Source organism: Nyctibius grandis, chromosome 8 (assembly GCF_013368605.1).
Source record: "Nyctibius grandis isolate bNycGra1 chromosome 8, bNycGra1.pri, whole genome shotgun sequence".
Taxonomy (NCBI): Eukaryota; Metazoa; Chordata; class Aves; order Nyctibiiformes; family Nyctibiidae; genus Nyctibius; species Nyctibius grandis.
Window position 1 is genome coordinate 8,265,962 of NC_090665.1, and position 24,646 is coordinate 8,290,607.

Consider the following 24,646-nt stretch of genomic DNA (forward strand, 5'->3'; position numbering starts at 1 on the left):
TCAGTAATGTTAGTATTTCAGAAAGCTCTTACTGAGGGGTACCTACCATTGTCACATAACTTTCATGATTTCAATATGTATCTAGTGACATGGAGAGCCGCATGCCAAGTAGCTGTGGGGAGGATAGTCTTTACAATTAATTTTAACAAGGCTTTGGTTTTATTACCTCAGATATGTATCATCTCCTGTGTTTTCAGAAGGCAGAATTAAGGCAGAAGTGCTTGTGTAGACCTATGACTATCTGCACTGTCAGATATAGGAGTAGAAAGCAAAGGAAAGGTTCTTAAATATTAAAAAGCCTGTGGTGTATATAAATTCAGGTTTTAGTGATTTTCAGGGGGCTTTATAAGCCTAAGTCTTTCATGTGCTCTTGAAAATACCCCCACAGTTCCTAGGCTAAAGTCTATGCTCTCTGATGTAAAACTTCTCATGAGAAGGAATAATATTAAACTAAGTATTTTCCTAGTAACTGCTGTATATCTAACATTTTTAGCAATATATTCAAGTTATTGATACTGTTGTTAGAGAGCTTTCTAATTCCTGTAACAGGCTTGGTAAGGTGAACAAGGGGAAAATAGGAAACTACTTATTGGAGATTGTTACGAAAGGATTGCTGGGTGTCTGAAGAGCAAGGATCCAGCCAGGGAGAATGGTATAGGCTGACATTAGTTAATGGGTTTTATGGGTCATCTTATAACTGCTGGGTGAACAGACACCATCTTCTGCTGTGTGATTACACAACTTTTAGTACATAAAAATGCAAGTCTGGACAGCAAAATCTCAAGATGAAAACTCAGAGGCTTATTTTCCAGGGTGAACTGGAATTAAAAAAGCAAGAGTTTCTATAAAAACGCAAGTGGCAATATGTGCCATCCAAACATTATTAACCAAGAACAAATTAAGAAATACAGAAGGCGAATAAGGCAAGTTGCACCTGCGGACATCCACACGGGTACCTGCCATGCATTTTCAGAACTGTGCAGCTATTTTTCTACACCACTTTTGCCGAAAGGAAGACAGAGTGTACCCTCTGTACCTGGCACACTTTTGCCACTAGAGGGATGTGTCTCCTCAAGTGATGGAAAGTGCCTCTTACAGTTTGTGACCCTAAACTATCTGTCCATATTCAAAATTCCCACTGTTTTAAGGAAATAAGCCCAAGCCCTTTAATAGCCCCTGGTCATCTTCTTGTGGTTTCAAAATTGTTAAAACACGTGAATTTCTTTATGCTGAGCAACACTGCATAGACTATTTTAAGCAAAGACCACCTCATATGCTGTTTCCCAGCACTGCCAAACATTAGAAAGGCTCTGATTGATTTTGTATCAGTGCTTTGACTTGTCCTTTTTTGTTTGAGTCAATCTTTCAGGCTAGACAGCTTGTATGTCATCTTATGGCTCTCATTGTTTATAAATGTTGAGTTAATCATAAGAGAAGCCATTAAAAAGCACAAAGTCTTCTCAGGTAAAATAAATCTGTCTGGTGACCCTGTATTAATGTGTGGTTTTTATCCAGCATCCAACAATGCTCACAAGTCTTTGATATAATGTCTGTTCTTGAGTAAGTCTAAGGCCATTCCATTGAGATCATATTCTGCCCTCAGTATTTCGCATTGTTCCTAACACTTGATTTTTGGTAGAAAAATTGCTGAGAACAGACTGCACTGGTCTGCTCACTCTCACAGCCTATTTCTTTGTAGCTGGACACAAACTTATTTTTGAATTCTGTTGTTAATTGAGATTTTACTAGAACCACCTTTTGAAACTTTAATTTTTGAGGTAAAAGGTTGTTCTAGCAAAGGTCACATCACCTGCTTGGAAGTGATCGATGAATCCTTGGATATAATGTGGACTACGGGGGGAAGGGTATTCATCCTCATCATATATCTTCATTTTAAATGTATCAGTCATTTCTTTAATCCTGCTGCTGTCAGGCAGATGCAATAGTTATTAGATATTGCTTAGAAAAAATATTATTTTAGTATTTTTTTCCGACAAAGTTACTTTATTCCATTCTTCCTTCCCCTAACAGTATTCTTTCAAAGTGAAAAGCAAAGAGACACAGCGAACACCAAAAAAAAAGGTAGCTTTAAGCTAAAGGTACTGTCCCTCGAGACAAGAAACCTGGGTTTGGCTACTGGCACTGCCGCAGGGCACCTCGGGCTGACACGGTGAGCGGGGCCTGCAGCGGGACACCCCGAGGCACGGCACCCAACGGGATCTACAGGTTAGGGACTTCGCTGTCAAAAGGCTTATTTTAGGCACGTGAAGCTACTAAATCCTTGCAGCTGAGAATTAATATATAGTATTTAATCGCTTAACACATAAATAAAAGCGCCTGTAGCAGAGTGTTACTACTCAAAGGGCAACCTGCTCTGAGCTACGCAGGAGACGAAGCCTCCATCCTCCGCTCGCGGAAATGAAGGTTTTTCTAGTAAAACGCGTGAACCGGCGCGCGCGGACCGCCCCCCGCCCCGCCTGCGCGCACACGCCGCGGAGAGAGAGCCGGGCCGCGGCCGCGCCTGGCTGCCTGACCCCCCCCCGGCCCCTGCCGCGCGCTCCAGCCCCCCCCCCGCCCCCGGCCGCGAGGCCTCGGCGGGAAGCGGGGCGGCCGCGCGACGCCGGCTGCCACCTAACGGTCGCCCGTGGCACGCGCGCAGGGCGGGAATCGCCTCAGGAGAGCGGCCCCCGCCGCCCCGCAGCCCGTGGCCGCCCCCGCAGGCTCCTCTCTGCGCCGGCCGCCGAGGGACGGGAAGAGGCCGCGGGGAGCCTCCGGGCGCGGTCCGCCCCCGCCGCCCTGCCCCTCCGTCCCGCCCTCGCCGGGACCCCCGAGTGCCGCCGCGGCCGCAGCTGGTGCCGCTCCTGCTGCTATTGGATTAAAAATAGCATCTTCCCTCCCTCTCCCCTCCCCTGGGCCCAGCTCCCGCCGCCGCCACTGCCGCGCCCTGCCCCGGGCCCCGTTGCCCTCCGCCTCCGGTGCCCTCGCGTTGCCCGCTCGCCGTCGGCCGGCCGGCCGGAGGGAGGGAGCATGCAGCGGGCCGCGCTCTTCAGCGGCGGCGATGCGCAGATGGCCGCCGGGGACCTGGGCGAGCTGCTCGTCCCCTACATGCCCACGATCCGGGTGCCCAAGTCAGGGGACCGGGTCTACAAGACGGAGTGTGCCTTCTCCTACGACTCGCCTGTGAGTGCAGCGAAGCCGCCCCGGCTGCCTCCGCTCCCCCTCCCCGCCGCGGGCTGCCGACCTGCCCTGCGGCAAACCCGCCTCTCCTGCGGCCCCTTCCCCGCTGCACCCCCCGCTCCGAGGGCAGCCCCTCGCCCTCTCCCCGCGCCGCTGCCCCCCGCTCAGGCTTCAAAATCTTCCCCCGTCCCTTCCTTTGCCAGCCCGCCTGCCTCCACCTGCCGTGGCTTCCTCCGCAGCCAGGTTTGCCCTCGCCCTCCCCGCCCGGGCTGCAGCCCCTGCCCCGCCACGGTGGGGATCGCGGCGGCGGGGCGGCCCTGCCCTGCCCCCGCGCTGCGCCGGCCGTGCGGGGTCATGCTGCGGCCGGGGCTCCTCACGGCGGATCGCTGCCGCTCGTACGCAGTAGCGGTGTTCGTTCGTTCGTTTATTTATTTTTCTCCTTAAGGCGATCTGGAGTGGTTGCTTAGACACGGGGATTTTGCGGTTTGGGGGAACCTTTTCTGCCTGCTGAGAAATGGGCTCTGGCGGTCCGAGGTCTGCCCGCCCCCCCGGGAGCCCGTGTTTTTAGTTTCGCACTGAGGTAGTAAAAAGGGGCAGTAGCTGCCATTCTCGTTTGTGTGTTTTGGCTAGTAGGTGCCCATCGTTTTGCTTTCCTACTGTCTCGATGCTCGTGCTCCTTATTAAACTCTTCAGAGAAAGGCTTAACCTGAAAATCAAGTGCGAAAATCCTCCTGAAACACTTTCTCTCCCAGGGTTTCAGTTACATCACTGGACTTCACAGAACTTGTAGTATTTCCCCACTAGCTTGTTTAGTTTGCTATTAAATGAATGTTTGATGTATAGTAAACTTCCTGTGGTGTTATACTTGTCTGGCAAAACATCCATGGATTCCCCAGATTGCGTGTGTGCAGTGGCAGATTTGGGGCCTAACTAATTTTTAACTTTGCTGATAATCCTGGAAGCCTTCATAAATAGTAACGGTTGATGCTATGTAAGAAATAGGTGCTTAGAAGTTACATTTTTTAAATGGACCTGAAATTTTATTAAAAGTTGCTTCTCTACATGAAGCTGAGGTTTACCAGAGGTGAGTGAGCACTATATAGTTACGTTAAAGTAAGTGGCAACAATCAAAAGGAAGCTCAGGGTTCACGGTAAAGAATATTCAATGAAAGATACATTTCAGATTTTTTAATCCTTTATCCCCCTCTCTTTGATAATTCCTTCTAATACAGAAAATCAAAATTGGTTTTAAAGGTGACTCAGCTGTCTGGTGTTCATCATGTCTTGTTGAACAGAGGTTATTTTTACCCACGCTCTTCAGATCTCAAGTGTCACCCAGCAGCCCTGACTGTACCGGGAGGCGGTCTGATTAAAACTGTCAAATCAAACTGTACTGTTGAGGCGCTAATTGCATTATATACTTAATAAGGTTTTGCGGGGGGGTGGGGGAATCAATGTGCTAGAATCTTTCCTTCAAATTTCTGCTCGGGTGAACATGTGGTTGATGTTTTTAGTAACACTTTCAGGCTGCTTCAACATTATGGTTTATAAAAAGTTTCTGTTAATCAGTAGGAAAGGATTTTACATACTGCTACAAATTAAGAAGCAACCAGTCACCACTCCTCCCAACAAGCCTCAAGTAAACATAGCAAAAGCTGTGTTTAGCAAAACAGCATGTTTGAACAAAACCTAAAACGTTTGAAGAAAACCTAAAACTTTTGAGCAAAACTTAAATTAATTTAACAGAAATGATGTATAAAAGTAACAAAAGGAGTTGGAATCACCATGTGTGATCTTTTCGAAAACGTTTCATCCTTTTGACTTTATTGGGAACGAATTTCAGATTTTGGAAAATGTTGCCCTCTTGTTAAAACTTTTTGTTTAAATTGCATTATAGGCATTCAGTGGGGAAAAGGCTTCACAGAACCTATACAGTACCACTAAAAATAAAACTACTCTCAGTTTCTATTGTTTTCCACGGCTTTTCAGCCCGTACCACTCCTCAGTTTAGCTAAGCAAAAGTCTTGTCTCAGATTTTATTTTTTATTCCTATGTAATCTAACAGATACTTGGATATTGTTTCTAGGATGATGATTCTGAAGGACAAATGTGTGTTTTCCTGGGTAAAGCACTGTCATTTACAAATTGGAAATAACAAAGTTGTGTTTTTACAGTCTTTCATTCAGAAGGAAAGTGAAAGGATACAGACAAGTTGTTGCCTTGGCTAAAGGGAGATGCTTCTCTCTCTATGCTTTGTATTAGGTTGGTTTAGTGGCTTATTATCTTAGGTTAGCTATGTGTAACCTAAGCGAGCCTCTTCCTATTGAGGTGTCTACCTCTTTTTGAAAGAAGATACACAGGTTGGTTGTTTGATCATTTGCTATAATATTGTAACAAAACAATGTTAAAAAACATGCTCTTGGATTTTGTTATCCATGGTAAAATTCCAGATTACATTTTTGATGGGGGAGATGTTTTCTCTCGTAAACTTATTTCTCAGTATTTCCTCACATCTTCTCATTTTGCCATTTTAAATACACTCCCTGTTACAGTTTAATTTCAGCGTGTCTCTGTTTGGAGTCAACTGAATGCAAGATGTTTTTTTCAGTCACTTTTCTTCAATACCAAACCTTATTTCAATAGTGTCTTTCATTAACGCCTTAAGACTGTCTCTCAAGCTTTACCTTTAATTTTTTTTCTTCTCCAAAGAAGTGAATTTCCTCGCAGAGAAATGAATTTCCTGAGTGTTTGTCTGTATCTTTTAAAGTGGCATACCACGTCACACAGCAGCTCTATACTCAAGTTTCTTTAGCTATACTGGTTGTATATGATTACTTTCCCTGTGGGGAAGCGGTATGATCTTTAAAATACACTAAAACAGATCTTTGAGTATTAGGGTACAAAGTAGTATTATTACAAGAGAAAGATTCCACAGCAATTTTGAAAAGGACCAAGAAGGGTGGGATGGTTGAAACCAGAGCTGTTTGTATCAGGGGGTGCCAAAGAAAATGAGATACACTGCATGTGAGTGGCTCCATCTTTCACTTCCAATTGTGCAAAGTTTAACCTGACTGTGAGACCTGGCTTTTGCAGACCTGTTTGTCACTCCATCAGTTTTGTCCTCTTGTCCAGATTTGAGCAGTATAATGTCACTGAAGATCCATGTTCTTGTGGATACAGGCAGCTTCACAAATTGTTCTCAAAACTGGTTGACGTTCCCTTTCCATAAGTTTTAAATCTTACTTCTTTGGGTGAAGATCCGAGAACAATGGCACCTTTGTGCTACAAAGAGAGTCATTAGTTGAGAGATTTTAGAAGTGTGAGCGTAGGAGAGGTACAAGTGGATATTCAGTGTATTTTTTTCCATGTGGATTAACCATAGCAGGATGATCTTGTCAGAAAGGTGGTATTGTTACAAAGACCACTAAACAGATGAGAAATTCCTGTCCTTAGATTTGGCTTATTTCCAACAGAATATACTAGGGTAGTTTCCAGGAAAATCAGCAGAAACAGGAGGCAAATTTCTGTGCACTTAAGAGCCCAAGTGACACTTCTTAGTTTGCTTGTCTCATAACATTAGAAAATACGCCTTTTTATGACTTAGTGTTTGTGTTTTTTGTTTTTTTTTTTTTTTTTTTGTGGTTTCTAGAAAAACTGTTTCCCTGATGCAGGCTCCTACTCCAGTTAGCCATGGATGCTTTATACACGAATGGGTGCCTACAAAACACAAGCGTGCCTGGTGTTGAGTATCGCTCCCTCTAGTGACTGGCCCAGCTGCTACAGTAGCCTACTGCTTCCCTGCAATTTGGCTGATGAAGTCCTGTACCTCTCATTTTTCAGAACCGATGTGCAGTCCCTCCTGGTGACTGTTTTTCTGTCTATGCTGCTGTGATGTAGGTTTCTTCTCCCCTATTTTGTCCGCTGTAACCTCTCTTGCTGTTTTGGCAGATGAGCTTGACTTTGTGTTCAGTAGAATGCAGGAGGCAAAAAGGTTGCATTTATATAATCTTTTGTCCTCTTATTATTATTTCTATAGAAGTATAGTACTCAGCTGGAAATTCCACCTTTTAATGGGATCCTTGTCTCAAAGGCCTCTGATCATTTTAGATGAGATGCATCTGAGGGAGAGGCAACTGCTAGAAAAGGGATACAAACTCGAGTATAAGGCAGGCTTACGTTCAGGCTGTGCATGTTGTGGATGGATGTGCTCTGAAGCCTTCCCCGCAAAGGCCATTGGTTACAACTACAGCACAGATCGTGAGTCCAACACAGCGACAGGACCAAGCAGTCTGGTTTTGTAGATTGCAGGACTGTTTGTTTAAGCAGCTTAAAGCTTGGCTTCACTCTGCTGGAAAACCTTGCTGCTGACAACAGCTTCCTTTGTGAATATTGCTGACTTCATTTTTGTGGCTCAGGGACTCTGTAATGGTTATGTTAGGACAATTCCCAAAGGCTAAACTGTGCTGATGCTCTGCTGTTTATTAAACACTACAGTTGAGACTGAAATCCTTGAGAGTTTGCAGTGTGTAATGGATATCAGCAACCATGCTGCATGAAACTTTCTAGAAATTAGTACGTTCTATCTGGCTGTTCCTTTGGTCAATATTCCTTGAAGAAAATTAGAAAAGTCACTGGGGCCAGTGTCTGGGAGGGGTAGGCTGGTATCTTGTTACTATTGATGGGATGGGAGCAGCAGTGAGGAAACAAAGAGGACTGAATACACCAAGACAAATCGAACACTCTAGACAAAAGATTTTGGCCTAGCTGCAAAATGACCTCCAAGTTATTGAGGCAGTGAATTGCTTGGTGGTGGGTGATCATCTGAAAAAACAGAGTAGTGTTGGTTGTACTGTTACAACACAGGGAGATACCAAAGCTGCCCATGGGCGAGTGTTTTGCTGGCTTGGGAGTGCACCAGGACACTAAGGTTAACTAAAGGGTCTTGCAAAGTTGGAGAATAGTAAAATCAGTAAGGGTTGTGTCTGCAGTGGCTCACAAATGAGAAATAACTCTGCAGCTTTGGAGAACAACCAGTGTGTGTTGTGCATTTCTGTGAGTTTGTTCTAAATTTGGATCGTACTAGTCTTTCCCTCTATATCTGTGACTGATCAAACTTTAGTTATCCTGTTATCCAGATGGGTTGGAATATTTTGGGTAGCAGACAGACTATGATTGTAAGGTACCTGGAGTGGTAGAGGATAAATACAGAGATGCAGACAAATGGACAGCCTTGGAGCTCTACTGAATTGCTGTGGAACCATTAGGTTTCCTCTCAACTCTTCTCTCCAGATTTTCTGTTCTGGAAGCACAGCACTGTCTGTGTGACCAACAGAATTGTATGGCTATGGCTCTGCACAAAGCAAAAATCATCAGGTTCTCTGTAAATCTGAGGCGCTATGGAAGTGGTACAGGTGGCACTGCTTGAGCTGTGGAACTGGGCTGGAGCTAGGAAGTAAGCTGTGATTGATGGGTCTGAGCCATCTCTATCGGTGGCCCACGCAATCTGCACCTGGATCATCTGACCCCAAACAGGGTTGGTTGGTGGATGGAAGTTCTGCATTCCTGGTTACAGGTTAGAAGTACTCATGACCTAATGTTTGTTTTGCTATTGTATCTGCTCACTCACTTGAAGCCTTGATCCTGCCTGTGAATGTGACTTGTACAAGATACTGCTTTGGAATTATGTATTCCCTGCTCTGAAGTCCGCCTATGACTTATGCATGTGAGTGAGCAGTTGATCCACCTCTTGGAATAGAGGTTTGGTTTCATTTTAGTTTCTGACTGGCCCACACGTTTTTTTTTTTCCCCAGGAAATGTTGTAAGTGCTGTACTGGATTGGCCTTGTCCATGTGCCCATCTAGAAGCTACAACAGAGATACCGGACATCTTTGTTAAGCAATTGTGAAATAATCCACTCATAGGGAAATATCCAGTGCCATCCTTGGTAGCTGGCATTTAGCCCAGAACATGGAGGATTTTAAACCTTTCAAAACTGTAATATATTTGCTGTTATAACTTTATCTGGTTGTCCATATAACATCAGAACCCCAGTCCTGAAAAGTTTCTGATTTCAGTAACATGTACGGTCTTCAAGCTGTTCAGTATTTTGTATATTGCTGTCATAAAGTGTGATAAAATAGTAAGTAGTAACTTTAATATGTTTCTTTTTTTTTTTTTTTTTTCAAGGGAGGGCAGGGAAAGGATTTCTTTTGCATTTGAAGCTAACAGTCCAGTTATTAGAAGCCCTGCCCTTTATTTTCTACTGCCAGATCATTTGTCCTTTCTTTCTCTGCCTGACCCAGCTCTTCTTTTCCCATCTCTCTCACATTTCACCAGTTCAGTAGTACATGGCTCCTCTTCACTGCTTATGTATATTTTCACATCAGTGCTTGTGTATGTCTGTGTCATTCTGTTCCTTTTTCTGATTCTGTTGGTTCTCTCTCTCTTCCTCTTTACCAGATGCCCAATTTTGCCCTCTTTTTATTATTTATTTTCTGCTTTCCTTTTGTCACCATTGCTTTCTTGCCACCTTTGGGTGACAGAGGACAGTTGTCTAAAAGGCAGAATTATGCCAGTGTTCATATCCCATATTCCTTTTGAACGTGACTAGATGTATTCCTGGCCTTCAGCACATGTTTTTTGTGTTGATTCCCACTGCCTCTTCTTTCCCCTCTCCCTGCCAAAGTTACCATATTTATTGCAGTGGAAACTCAAAAGTGAACTTTTTGTTTTTCTGGAGCCATCTCTTATGTGCTGTTGTGTTCAGCTGGTTGGCTGTGGGGTTTTGGTGGGTTTTTGGGTTTTTTTTGCCCCCCCCTTGTTTCAATGTAGGTAGTACTGATGCATGACAGAGAGACAGGCTTTCTTTTTATTCCTTGTTGTAAGTTATTATGAATTGTTGAGGTGAATATTAAGTACTGAAAATTCTGTTTATTCTTTTTAAGCCTGTCCTGAAATGAAATATCTGTCATTTAGCTACACTATTGTGGGATTCCATGCAGTATGTGTCTGTTAGGGATAGTCCTGTAACTTTTCCAAGTATATTAAAGATTGGGTTGTAGTTATACAACAAGAGTCTTGTGATCACAGCCAGATTAATTGTGGTGATTCCTGATGAGCAGACATTGACCAGAGCCTGTAACAGTTCTGTATGGTCACGGTTTTTGTAGGGAAACGATGTCATGGAAACCATGGCAGAATGCACAGAGGAGGCAGTGACCTTCTGTCATAACTGTCCCTTTTTACTTTCTATGAGATAGGATGAACAAACTTTTCATTCTTTGTATTTGGGTATGGAGGCTTGTGAAGACTCGAGGTGCCATTTTACTCGCTTCTCTGATACCTATATTAGCAAGTTTTACCATTGTTCTAGTGGCTCTGAAGCAAACACCTGTACAGTAGACATTGTGCCCAAGTCTGTTTGCCGTGTTAGTAGATCACCACAACAGTTGCGTTTTTATAAATTCATTATTGTCTGGATCACCTCAGGAGTTGAAATTGCTAAACCCTAGATTTCCCTGAGGGGTCTAAATGTTTCTGGAATTTGGGATACAGGTCATTAGTTCAAATCCTGATTAGGTTAGTAGTGTTTGAAAGCTATTAGTGTCTGGTGCCACGAGCGTGTGTGAAGTGAGGTGGTGATCTCTCTCTGTTTCTTTGCGGACTGGCGTTTGTGTTTGCCAGACCTCTCCTCCACCGGCTTCCTTGCTTTGTTTTTCAGGCCTGAGAGGGAGTAACTCTGTTGCATTTTAGCTCTCCTTCCCTGTCCCTTTCCTTCCTCAGCTTATCTCTGCAAAACAGGAATTATTATCTAAATAAGTAAGAAGAGCTTTTTTTTTTTTAAGTTCTTTTCTCCTTAGTGTGGACTGTGTGTCTCCCTCTCTATAATAAAGCACCTGGCTGGCATACTGTGACCATCTTAGCAGCGAAGAACATGCACACTCCATGCCTACTACATGCTGAGGCAAGAGTGAGGGGGGAAGAAAAACCAACTAAAATTCCTGGGTTTGTGTCTCAGGACAAGCTATATTTTTCTGGTGTAAAATAATGTCTTCAGTACTTTAGATATATTGCCTTCGTGCAGCATAAACTTTCACACATATCTAAAATGAATGTTGATTACAAAGATTTACATGCCACAGCCTATGTAGAATATAATTCCTTCCAGAACTGGTTGTGTGCTCAGTAGGGTTAAATTCATCAGCACAAAGCCTGTCTTAGATCACAGTCGAGTGTTCTTTAAGCACCAAATAGGGGCCTAATCCTTTATATAGCCTTCTGCAAATGTGGCTTTTTCACACATGCCCCTGTTTTGCTGTGGCCTTTTAGGCTTTGAACAGTCTGTCCACTTCTTTCCGAGTTGCATGAGAGAATAGTCTGCCTGCGTTCTCCAGGAGAAATAACTGTTTTGTTAGTAACCACAACCAACTTACTCAGATGCTACATTTAGCTCATATACTGAAAGTGTCAGATTGTTGTCACAGGCTGCTTATCAGAAACAGTTCAGTGGTCTCTTGGATTCCCTCCAGAAAAAGAGAGAGTGGTCTCCAAGAAAACAGAAATGTCAACAGAGTTCCTGAGACCCTAAAGTGACAACACTGCATATTTTTATTTAGGCTGGGTACCTGTAGGATCCTCTTGCAGAGGACACATCCATGACTTTCTCGCATAAGGAGATAACGCAAAAGGATTTGGAATGCAGGATATAAGAGCAGACAGCAAAGGTATAATGGGTCTTAAAGTAGATGCATCTGGGAAAGAGTAGTGGAAATTAAAATAAATGTGCTACATTTTAAATAAAATTGTATTTTATGAATATTTGAATACCAAATATGGAGTTTTCTTTTAACTACTTCATTACTTTTGAGCACAATTGTAGATATCAGCCCTGTTCTCAAGGCTGTGAATATTTCAAATTCAAAGGAGCTGTGTTTTTTTTTAAATAGAATCTTGGGCAGCGGTTATATGGATCAGAAATGAGCTAAATAGTTTACTATTTACTCTGCAGGGAGATAATCATTGTGATATCTAGATGCTGAAAGAATGACTTCATGGTGTATGTTAAGTGTGAATGGCAGATAGTCTAAATCCTTGCTTCAGATCACATATTTGAATCCTGGAATGCTTGATGCAGTTTTTTGTCCCTTTGAGGTAGGTACAGCAACAGCTGTATAGTTCATTACATGTTCATCTTTCAGCTAAATCTGAAAATCTGAAGCTTGTGTGTGTTGGTTCACATTAAGAGAAGTGGAAGAGAGAGATATTTTCTGAAGTCTTGGGGTAAAACATCATTCTTTGGTGTCCCTTCATGTGCTGTTCCCCAGCTCCATGGCTCTGCTGGCTGCTGTGGAAGTACCAGTATTTATTGATGTTTGAGGCAGTTCTTCAGTTCTGGCTTTATTTATATTGTTGAAAATGAACATGTTTCAAGGAGTAGCATACAGGTATGGATAAGGGTTGTAGGTAAGCTGGAAGTTTAGATTCCTTCAAGTCCTACAGAAATACTCAAAGCCAGTCTTTGAAATGGGTTGGTAAGAATTAACTGGGTTTAGAGTGGCCCATTCAGGCCTGGTTTTGTGGCAGTGGTGGGAGGGGAAAGACTTGTCAGGCCCCAGCTGGTCTGTGCCAGGTATCAAATGAGCAACAACTGATGAACACTATTAGCCCTTCAGCTTCCTTTTCTGGAAGAGAATAAGGTGTATTAACCTGGTGCTGGCTAGGAAAGTACTGGAGATCAGCTGTGATCTCTGTCAGACTTGCCCTCTGCTACTTGTTCCAGTCCACAGGGCTGGAGAGAGCCTAACTCATGCCATGGCTGGCACGGCAGGATGGGCAACTTTGTACTCGCTCTGAGAGAGGGGCCTGGCTGGGCTCAGAGGTAGAGCAGAGGTTCCTGCTTGCCAGAGCCTTGAAGAGAGGTAGGCCAGGTGGGAGAGAACTTCTTGGTTTACTGTATTCAATATGTTTCAGGTGTGGTACTATCAGGTGGTATCCTGTGAAAGCAGTTGTTGCTGTAACAATTCTCAATACATGATTATGTACCTTATGCGCCTAATGTGAGTTGTTTCTGGAGATAATGATTTTTTTTTTAATCTCCTTCTAAGGTGCCTATGGGTGAGTTTAGTTCATGTTGTTCTTTGGGGAATTTAACATAAGATGTTCTGTGCTGCCCAATAGCACAAACACGTTCACAGTAGAAGGAGGGTCACAGTGCTTCTGAAAGGCTCAATCTTTGTTATGCACCACCTATTCAAAACAATACATGCTAGAGAGGGCTTAAAAAATTGATCCAACACCAATGAGCCAGATGACTGGAAGTCCTCCTGGCAGCCTGAATGAGGTAGGAGAGATCTGGGAGTGGTGGTAAAATGGAGCAAGACCCTGACAACAACCAGCATCAACACCCAGCTTTTGGCAGAGCAAAAGGCAATGGAACTCCTGCCAGGTCGTGTTACTGAAATGGCAGCATTTGTGATCAGTACCAGGATATAGATCTTTATATTTCCTTTGTAGTGCCCTTGTCTCCAAGCAGTCTAATTGCATGAATAGAGAGAATCCTTGATAGATACTGAAGAATGTTCACAAAACACTGGCCAGTTTTCTTGTTAGCCAGTTCTAAGGGCTGTAAGATCACTTGAAATGTGTTTTTGTCAGATTGTGATCAACAGTTGTGGCTGAATTCCTGGACTATCAGCTCTGCCGTGCTTCTGATTTAGAGTGTTGTTCTTGCAATCAAACGGCCAAAAAAAAGTTCTTCTATTTCAAACAAATGACTGTGCTTCATTATTTCTATGCTTTACAAATTTCTGCACCTATAAATCTCTGTGGATTGGGCACTTACGCAGAATTTTTCAAGACTAACTTCTAGACCTCCAGTTTGGACACTCACTAAGCTGTAGTTGTAAGGTTTTATTTCAATGAGTTTCTATTGGCTGTGATACCATGTGGAAGTTTCTTAGAGGACTGATAATGTAAACACCATAATGGGTTATGAAAGCCATGTTTTAAGTGCTTGCCTGTTAACAGAAAGGGTCTGCAATTCTTTTTTTTTTCTGGTTGCTGGGTCCTTTCTGTGCTGTTCAGTTCCTTCTGTGCTGTAACTATTTGTGTCATTCCTTTTAGGATTCAGAAGGAGGTCTCTATGTGTGCATGAACACGTTTCTGGGATTTGGAAGGGAACACATTGAAAGGCATTACCGGAAAACAGGACAGTGTGTATATTTGCATCTGAAACGACATGTGATAGAGGTGAGACTTGTGGCTTCCCAACTAACTACCCTGGCAGTTCTTGGGTCTCTTGTGCTTGTTTAGGTAATACATTTCAGACATAGACCAAATCTTGAATGACAGAAATGAACATGTTCAGATTTGAGGCTGAATATCACATTCAGGTGCTTGAGTCCCAACCAATCCTATAGCTTCAGTTCTGAGGTGAATCAAAAGCCCTGAAGAGTCAGATCTTAAAGGCAACTTGTTGCCTGACTTCCACTGATCTTTTTCACTACAGGCTTCTGCATATCTCATACATATTGTATGCATATTACGTGCATACTGTCTGTAACTAAATACTTTTCTGAAACCTGCCTTTGAAGTGTAGAATTCCTGGTTCTGGCTCAGATTTGGCTGGAAGCTTCTGAGATTTTTTTTTTTTTTTTATATGAGGTTTCATCTCAGGGTGACAGAACTTCTTTTCATCCTAAGATTTCTGTACAATTAAATCATGAGCCCTAATCCTGATCTGGCCTAGGATCTAAAGCTTAGTTTAAATTAATGCTGGGTTCTAGAGCCACACACTGCCCTCATTCAGTCTTACACCCCCACACACATGGATGTCTATGTACAAACTTCATTTTCGCTGTTCTTCCATAATATCACTGCATGTCAACAGTAATTTATAACCTGTGCTTTTTATAACATCTGTTCGCATGTAGTTTGTCTGGCATCTTTAAAGGGCTGTTAATGACTTCTGACCTGAGCTATACGGAAGGCACTGGGTTTGCTTGTAGCTCACTCTCCCATAAACTCTCTTTTGGCAAGTTAGAGGGCCTGAAATAGCTGCTTGGAGCAGGATAGAATACTTCACGTTTCTCATTCTACAGCAATGTTTCTCCTGGGTGATGAAGATCCTGAGTTATGTAAAGTACCTGACCACTTATTTTATTTCCAGTAGATGACTATTTGTCTTTTATCAGAATTACAGTGAAGTGGATTGCATGTCTCCCAGGTTAAGATTGTTAATAATGTTTGTTATACTTTAGAATTGTATTTCCTTTTAAGGGTGATGATAGCCACATTTTCCTTCACACTGTTAACTGAGTTTTTGGAGAGCCTAGTCTAGTTTTAGCAACAGTTCTTCTGAGTGAATTTAACACTCCTGAAAGATGATATCTAGGACTAGAGACAGGTGGGCAGAAATCCTGTCAGCTTTCCTTGTATATAACTTTCTTCCAGCATGTGACCTGGGAATTTTCAATATTAAGGTAAACTGAGGTTAAAATGAGGCCTCAAAAATTCCTTTCCTGGGTAAAAATTAGGCTGAAGAACTCCAAAAGGGAGAAACAAATATACCGTCTGTTGTTTGGTGTTGTGTACCCCTTCAATTGAACTATTTCAGTGGTTCCTATTTTTCTCCTTGTGAATCATGACGTAGCAGAGGGGCCTCGCATCTATGTTTGAAGGTGGTGATGCCCTGTGGTGTGTCATATGGTAGGAAACAGTGTTTGGCTATACAGTGCAGGTGAAGATTGTGCCATCTAACATGGCTCATAGATAGGATTCCTCATACATTAGCTGTGGATTTTGTTTACCATGACTGTTCTCTTCTTATGTGCTATTTGTGTTTTCCTTTGAGCAATGTGAAACATCAGGCCTTCACTGGAACAGTTTTATGAAGCGTCTGGCACGTGCTGCATTGTGGTTTTGTGTTTTTAAGCCAAGCTTTTGATGGTGTGGGATACAGTAAAGCCAAAGGCAGTGGGTATGCTATTTTAAGATCATTTTAGTGAGGCTTCTATTCTTGCATGTGGTTCCGTTGGCATCATCCTCACGGAATGCACTGCATTGCTGCAGAAATCCCTGTTTGCTTCCGAAGGTGTTTGGAATAAGTATCAGTTGTGGATCTTGTCACAACTCAACCAGAAAATAAGGGTCAGATCTTCAGCCTACTGGCTTTAGTAGAACTAGAGTATCTGCCAGTGACAGATCAGCACCAGAGGCATCCACTGAATCATCAGAAATGTGCTTAAGTGCCAGTTATGGAGCACCCTCTGGTAAAATTCTTAGCTAAATGAAAATTGATTTTTTTTTTCTTTTTCCTAGAATCTAATTCTTCAGAATTTTTAAATCAGCCACTTTTCTGTAGTGTATGACTTGTATACAACTGCCTGGGTAGTATTCAGCCCCAGGTAGAGCTTTAGCTTGGTGCTATAGGGATACCTCAGCTCCGTTGAAAACACTGGGCAGAGAAGCATGAAATGTCCTACAGTGATGGGTTCTTGGATATTATTTGGTGATAGTGGTGTTATGTAAAATGTGGCAATGGTGCAGTTAAAGAGAACACAAAATAGGCTACACTGACACCTTGTACAAGAAGCATCACAAACGGAATTCAATGCCACTACTGATGCATTGTATGGATGCCCATTTGCTGGGTGTGTCACATCTATTAGAAGCCAAAATTGTTTTGTGAATGGGGAATGTTTTCAGTTATTTCTGACAAGTGGAGAAACAGGGTAAAAGACAGTCAGGTTCTGGGTTTTTCAGGAGTATTGAGCATCTGCAATTTCAGTTCAGAGATATTCAGCAGTTTGGAAACTCAAGCTGAAATATTTAATGTCAGGCTGGGAGTGGTAAACACTCCATGTGAATTTTTCCTCTTTGAAATCTCTAGTCTTAGTGACTTTCACAACATGCCATTTGGTGACATCAGAATTCAATTGGAGCTTCCTAGTATTGTAAACAACATTTTTTTTAGTTCTGAAGCTCTCATCCTGGGAGTATGTGTAATTTATTCATAATATATTTGTAATTGGGTTGTTGTATCTTGCTGCTGCTTTTTTAAAATAGATTTGGATTTTTGGCTACTTTCTTTCCACTTTCCAATAGTATTAAGGAAAAAAATGTTCTGCTTGTTATTTCGACTTCATTGAGGAATTTTTTTTTTTTTTTTTAATGTTGGAGTGGCAACCCTGACTCCCTTTCCCTAGGGCTCGCATATGTGGATAATAGGTTCTGTTCTTAAGTGCAGCCAATGAGTGTTAGTTGGCATCTGCCTTTCTAAGAATGGAAAACTTTCCTATGATGTATAAGACCTCAATGATGATTCAAGCAGTCTGCTTTGGCCAAAGCTTTATTTACATGGTGAAGGGAACCACCCAAAATATGTGACCCTTTCACCTACCAAGTAGCAGAGGCAAACATGAACTTGCCTTAGGTTGACAGGTTCTTGGCTGTTTTTTCTCCACCTGTTGTATCCCAATATTATTATTCAAAAAAAAAAAAAAGTCACCTGACAGCTTTGCCAGTTACACTGACATACACTACATAATGCATCACGCTGGCATTATAGCCACAGAGGCATATTTGATTTAATGGTGCCTGTTAATAAACAGCTTAAGAAGCAAGTGCATTGACTTATATTTCCTCAGCAACTAGCATTTCCCCTAGTAGTCTGAGGTATTTTGAACAGGAAAGTAGTACTTGAAACTGAATGTCACTTGGAAGGTACTGTTCTCTGCTGTGGAGTTCAAATTAAAAAATAAAAATCTCCCCTAAACAATTGCTTGGGTGTTGTCAGGTTTCCTCCATACTCTCTAATTTTAAGAAAGCGTAGTGGTAACTTGGGTTGATCTTAATGGAAGCAGGCATGGATCCTGACAGAAAAAGCATTTTTTTCTGGATAGAAGAAAATTAGCTGAACGAATAGATCACAGCAAAGTGGTCATACTGGAACTGGTTATGAAGGATTTAATCTTTTATGCAGATAATAGCTTTTTCTTCCCCTCTCTAATTCAGCTTTAATCATTAAGAAATACTGTAGGGGATCTAGTGGTGAGAGGTCTGAATGATACTAGATGCCCCTGTCTTGTTGATGGAACAGCAATCGCCTGTGGTGATCATGAGACATGCTCTGCTTAATTGCTAACAGAGCAGAATATGAAGGATTCAGATGGTGGTTTTCTCACTCCATGAGGGTAGTAAGCAATGATGGGTTGAATCCCATTGTCAGAGGTGAACGAAGAGGATTTACATTCTTGCTCAGCAAGGACTGTGATTTAATAGAAGGACCATGAAAAGATCGATATGCTTCAGAAATGGTGATGGTATGGGGTTATTACTGATTTACTGTTGTCTTGCTTGGCGGATTTTTAATTGTTTCTTTCTCTTTTTCCAGAAGGTACCAGGGGCATCTGGTGGAGCTTTACCAAAAAGGAGGAATGCTAAGCTATTTTTAGGTATTGTGAACAGCTGCTTTCATGCAGTCCTTTTGTGACCCTGTCTGCATGTGAACTTGGGCTCTGTCCACCATTATGTCTGGTTTTGGGGCTCCTTGTGGGTTTTCTTTTTCTGTTGGGTTATTTTTTTAAACTTTTAGTTCTAGTTTTTAAAGTTGGTCCAGACAAATACGTAATTGTTAGCAATTTTGGTGTGTATTGAGAGAGGTGTGTGTGTATACATGAGACATTTTAATCTAAAGTAGGCCCTCAACTATTCTCAAACAGCCTAGGGTTTAATAGGTATTTTTTGACTAATTCTGTCCCTTCTCCCTCTCTGTGATATCTACAAAGCATGCTTTTATTAACATGTTCATCTGTACTTAATGTTTAGCTGTAACAGGGCCTCAGTGTGGCACTGATCTGCTCAGCAGCTGGTCATAGGAAGGGCTGTTGTCATTTCAGAGTTGTTACACATGTTCTTAAGTGATGTCATGGTCTCTCCTTTAATGAATGCAACAGTACATATATCATGAGCATCTCTTACCAATTCTTATTCTGTTTTGTCCACAATTATTATGTCCCTTGCTTCATGGAAAGCAGTTTTCTTACCATGTCCATTTCATCCAATATCCATTGACTCAGATTACCCAGAAAACCTGAAAGCTTCATAAATATGGATGAGGGGAACTTGATGCAATGCCTATATTCTCCCTCCTCCCACCACTTGTGATATTTCTCTTATTCATCTATTATTTATTCTCTCTGTATTAATAGTGAATTTTTCTTCTGGTAATGAAGAGGTTAAATGTTTTCTTTACATTTGCCAGCTCTTATGGCTAAGGGGAAACAATAGCATGGCCTCCCTTTGGAATTGCTTTGATCTGTGGAATGTGTCCCTAAGAGGCCTTTGCAGATTGTGATTGATTAAATTGTTGCTGTTAATGTCTGGAGTAAGTTTTGCAAGGAGGGCTTAGAGAGAAAAAAAGTCTTAAGATGAGTCATAAAGAAATGAAACTTCTTTTGTAGTAAGAGACTGTTAAGTCACAGATGCTGGTCTGAATGACATTTACTGTCAGTTTACACTGAAAATAATGTTTGTCACTGGATGCTTATAAAATAATCTGTTCAGAAACAAAGCTGGCTGCAATGCAGCAGTGGTGGTACCGTGTTAGCAACGTGAGTGTAAATGAGAAGTACAAAAGCATGGTCAAATGTTATTCTTGCTGATTTACTGCATAGCTTTTGAGGCTCCTGTCATTGTGGTATGCCAGCACACGGTGTACATGGAATAGTATCTCTCATGTACCGTGTTGGAGTCCTCAAATTCCATCCTTGCACATGAGCATTTTGTTCCCACTGAGTAGATCTGGTGCAGCAGTTCCAAGTGTCCTGGTCCCAGTGAACTTCTGAAGGCGGTGCAACTTTCACTGGGGTGGATTTAGCATGTGGAACTATTGCCATTTAATCCAGGACTTCTGGAATCTAATGCACTCTTGACAATGTGTCTCATCTGGTCTGTTGTCCTACTGCAGTCCTCTCTGCAGCCCCTGCAGGCTGGGAGGAAAATGGTATCAACTCTCTGCTCTGATCCTTGAGATAGTACTTCCATGCATCCAAATACTTTGATCCACTTCTTTGGCTCAGCAGATTTTATTATTTTTTTAGCCATGTTTAAAGAAAAGAACAAAGAATTATTCCTGTCCTTGTTCATAGCTGAGAAAATGAAAGCATAGAGAGGTCAGCTGATATGATAATTTTGCATGTGGCAGCAGCAGAGATGGTTAGCAAAATCTGGCATCTTATCTCTTAATCCAATATCTGCCTCACTGGTTCCGAGCTGCTGAACTTCTCATTTTAACAGGTTGTTTTAGTTCTGTCTTTCTCATTGTGACCTTGGACACCTGTGGTAGAGGTTTGCACCAAACTGGCTATTATCAGCCCATATATGTAGCCTGCCATTTAGGGCTCACCCTGTCAGACAAGAATAGGCAATGACCAATGGGTGACTTTAACATCACTATGTTTCTAGGTGTCTTTGAATAATTCCCTGAAGGCCCAGAGATTTAAGCTTTGTGTACAAAGTCAATCCAGTTTGGGCATTTGTTACATTGCTTCTTATAATCCTCTTTGATGTAAAGCTATTAAAGACACTAAACCCTTTTCAATCTCCTTAGTATTAGGAAAACGTCTTTTGGATGCTCACTGATTACTTTCTAGAGCTGCTGCTATCCAGCAAATGCAATAGAAACACAGACTGGTTGGCTCAGCCAACTGGAAGTTTTATCTTTCCCTAAACACTAAAAGATCCATAGCAAAGTGTGTGTGCATACATTCGGTTTTGGGCTCATTTTGTTTTGGTTTTCTTTTGGAGAAGGCTGGAGAGTGTTGGCTGTGAGTGTTCTGTGTAATCAGGAAACATAACAACATTGTGCATTGAAATGTATGAACTGCCTTTAATCTAGATTGTTTAGATGTTGCTAGGCAGTGTGGATATGGTAACTTCAGCTCAGACTTGTGCAAGCTTTCATGGAATTTGGGGTGATATTTAAGGCAGGCTGCATCACAATGCATGGAGTAGTATCCTCGCTGCATTGTTATTAGGCTAGCAAGTTCGAAGATACTTTGTGCTTGTCAATATGTGTAGCTATTGCACAAAAGTTTTAGATCTAGTCTGTAAAATGGAAAGAAATTAATTGATGGGACAAGTTGATTGCTCCTCATGACTTCATAAGGCTCTCAGATAAGAAACAGCTGTACTATTGTCTTTGGTATGCAACCTCTTGTTTAAATCAGCAACAGTATGATAAATGTGATACCAGTTCTGGAAAAAAAAAAAGACATGATGGGATCAGGAAAGCATCATCACTAAATTTAATTTTCATATTTAGCCCATCTGCAAGAAAAAGAATGGATTAGAATTGAAAGAAAGTTGTATAAATATGACAGAACAGAAAAGAACCATTGTGGATTTTCCAAAGTGAAGTAATGGTTCTGGGTCTGCCAGAATACTCTGAGATTTTGTGTAGTAGTCCCCCTACGTATTCAGTGACTATGTGAATAAGAGCAATTCAATTAACAGGATGTACCGTGGTCTTCCTTTCAAGGGGTAGTAGAATAAGAGGGAAGATCCTTGTATTGAAGGGATTGGAGGCCCAGTTCGTACAGTAGAGTTACCAGCAGAGTCCCCCTGGGCCTGTTACTCCCAGGAGTTATCAGCAGAGTCTTTCATAATGTCCTAATTATGAAGAATTAATGTGATCATAAATGGTCTGGAAAGGGAACGAAAAATGAGGAAATAGAGTTTGCTGGTTGATTTAACATTATCTAAGAGATTAAATCTAAAAGTGATTTTTAATATGTTATTGAGTAACTGAACAATAGATGAAGTAAATGTTGAAGAATGCAGAGAAGCCAAGAGAAGTGCTTTAACTGTGTGTGCACAGTGATGTGGTCTAAATTAGCTATTACTGTTCAGAAGAGTAGTTCTGAGAGAGAGGGTGTGAATTGTTCTCTGAAAATGCCAGCTCAGTTGTCAGCAGCAGTGAATAAGTCAAGAAGAACATCAGGAGTAGAGCGACATGTTATATTTTGTTCTCTATTATTTTGGTTTATAAATAAGAAGTGAACCTCTATTTTTGAATTGAGAAACCACAGCTGCATGCAGTATCTCCCCTTGTGTCTCTTTCTCTAAAACCAAACAGGCAAACACACACACCCCCCAACAAACAAAAAAAGCCAGCTAGATATCTGGAAGCTAGGAGGTATACACTGAGGGAGGAATCACTGCATTTTTGCCTTGTTCTGGTACCTTTTTCCTGGGCTTCTGTTGATCCATGCCAGAGCCTGGACTCTAGGCTAAACAGAGCTGGCAGAGTGGCTGTCATAAAACTTGTCTGTAGACAGATATCCTCTTCCAGATCAGTTACCATAGCAGTATCTGCCAGTGCAGCAAGTTCTGTGAGCTCTGTTTTGAGCAAAGTCAGGGCTAACTTGGACCACAATTAAGTGTTTTGAAGTACTCAAATGAGCAGCTCTGTCAGCAGATCTGTGAGGATGGTAATTGCTGGTGAGAGGGGTGTCAGTGAGGAGCAGTATCCATGACACACAGCTGGTCTCAGAGAAGACCTCGGAAGGAAAGAGAAAACTTCCACTTCGAGAGTCTGGGAGAATGTGTAAACTTGCTGAGCTTTTCCTGGATGGCACGTGTCTGCCTATGGCAGGGAATGTACTTATGGCTACCGTTTCCAAGTGTAAAGACCGCTCATAAGAGTGGCTGTACTGGATTTGACCACAGCTCCACTTAGTTCTCCTAGATCTCGTAGCAGCCAGTAGCAGAACCCTGTTTTCAGTAAGGATGTTTTTGTTTGGTAAGCTTCTGAAGAGGACTTTGACCACAAGTGGTTTCAGTGGTTTAAGTTTATATTTATGTAAGTAAGCACATATAGAGTATAGATCTATGAATGGAAAAGTTGTGATTTAGGAGGATTTGAGTGTTTCCTGACAATATTTTAAAATTTTAGCCCAGTAAAGTTGTGCATGCTCCCCAGCAGCAGCAGTGGAACTGATTAGAGCATGAGTGAACCTGTTGCTTTCTGGCTTTGCCATCTAAGCTTGAGTTGAGTATAGAATGGTGAGCAAATACCTAACAGTAATAGAGTCTGAGTAGTTTGCTGGTTTAGGTAGAACTGTGGAAATGAGGCTAGATTAACAAAGGCTAATGCTGCTAGCAAAATAGTTAAGAATTTGAATTTTGGTGGTTTAGCTTTGCTTGTTTAACACATGATCGTGCCAGAAATCCAAGGGGTGATATATCTAGCAATAAGAACAGCATGTTAATGCTTTGGAGATGTAGCAAGCAATTTGAATGTTATTTTACAAGTAGTGAATGATTCAAATAATCCTAGTAGAAAGTTTTGCTTTTCCTTTTGCCACAAAGGAGAACGTTATGACTGCAAAGTGAATCTCTCTTTCTTTTTTTTATAATTTCCTCTTTTTTTATAGTTCATCTGATGAGGTCAGTGTTTCAGATGTGCTATAAGACAAATTAACTGAATAGCTTATAGTTTGCAAAGTGCTGCTGCTGCAATTCATTATTATTTAGAGGCTTCAGGAAGAAATTATTTGATTTAAAGACTGAGTCCTCTACTTCCAAGTCAATACAAATTTGTCCATTGCTTTCAGTGAGAGTAGGATCAAGCCCAGATTCCTAACGTGTCTTTCTAGGGTTTCAAAATGAGTCGCAGGCTCACTAGTCAACATCCCCATTCAATTTTCATGTTTGTATTCTCTTTCATATGCACACAGACACATCCATTTGCACAGGAAATCCTGTTTGGGGGTCCTGCCTGGAGTCTCCTTATGCCATTATTATTACTGCAGTCAGTTGGTAACTTGTCTAAATCTGATCTGGGCATGTCCACTCCTTTTCTTCCCCTCCGATGGGTTGGTTTACAGCACTCTGTCTTCCACTTCCAGCTGCTGTTTTCAGTCAGTTCAGCAGCAATGCATTTCTCACCGTAACTAAAGTGATGCCTGTGAGCTGGAGTAAGTTTACTATACTGACCACTTGCCCAAAATAGCAACATCAGTCAAGCCTCTGTTTTAATGTGTCTGTTATTTTGCTTTGCCTGTCGTCCTGGCCTCCCAGCCCCAACACTTACAACCTACCGACACTTTGTTTTGGTGACCAGAGTGTTTAGTTTGGGCTCTGAGGCAGCACCATAAAGCTGTCCACTAGCAGGGGAACATTATCATGTGGACATTGACCACCAAACTGCCAGCTCTTTAAAAAGGTTACAAACTGGTTGGTTGTCTTGTGGCTCAGTCTTAGAACTGAGTGAACGCTTTTTTTGCGCAGAGATTCTTCTACTCATAGTGCATCTTGGAAGAACATCCTTGTCCAAGAAACAGCTTTGTATAAAGTATAGTGCTTGAAAGTTCATATTTTTCAGTGCCTTTAGTGTTACAGTAATTTTTAATCAAATACACTCCATTTGAAAGTAGATTTCCCCCTGCTCTTCTTTTCTGTAGTTACT

General features: G+C 41.9%; 1 protein-coding gene across 1 annotated transcript in view; it reads left to right on the top strand.

Annotated features, from left to right (window-relative positions):
- Positions 1-2,932: 2,932 nt before the first annotated feature.
- USP13 (ubiquitin specific peptidase 13) overlaps positions 2,933-24,646 on the top strand; it is a 51,875-nt gene continuing 30,161 nt past the window's right edge. The window contains exons 1-3 of the mRNA XM_068406024.1: positions 2,933-3,180; positions 14,299-14,424; positions 18,569-18,629. Coding sequence (XP_068262125.1) covers positions 3,028-3,180; positions 14,299-14,424; positions 18,569-18,629 — 340 coding nt within the window. The 5' untranslated portion in view covers positions 2,933-3,027. The remainder of the gene's footprint in view (positions 3,181-14,298; positions 14,425-18,568; positions 18,630-24,646) is intronic.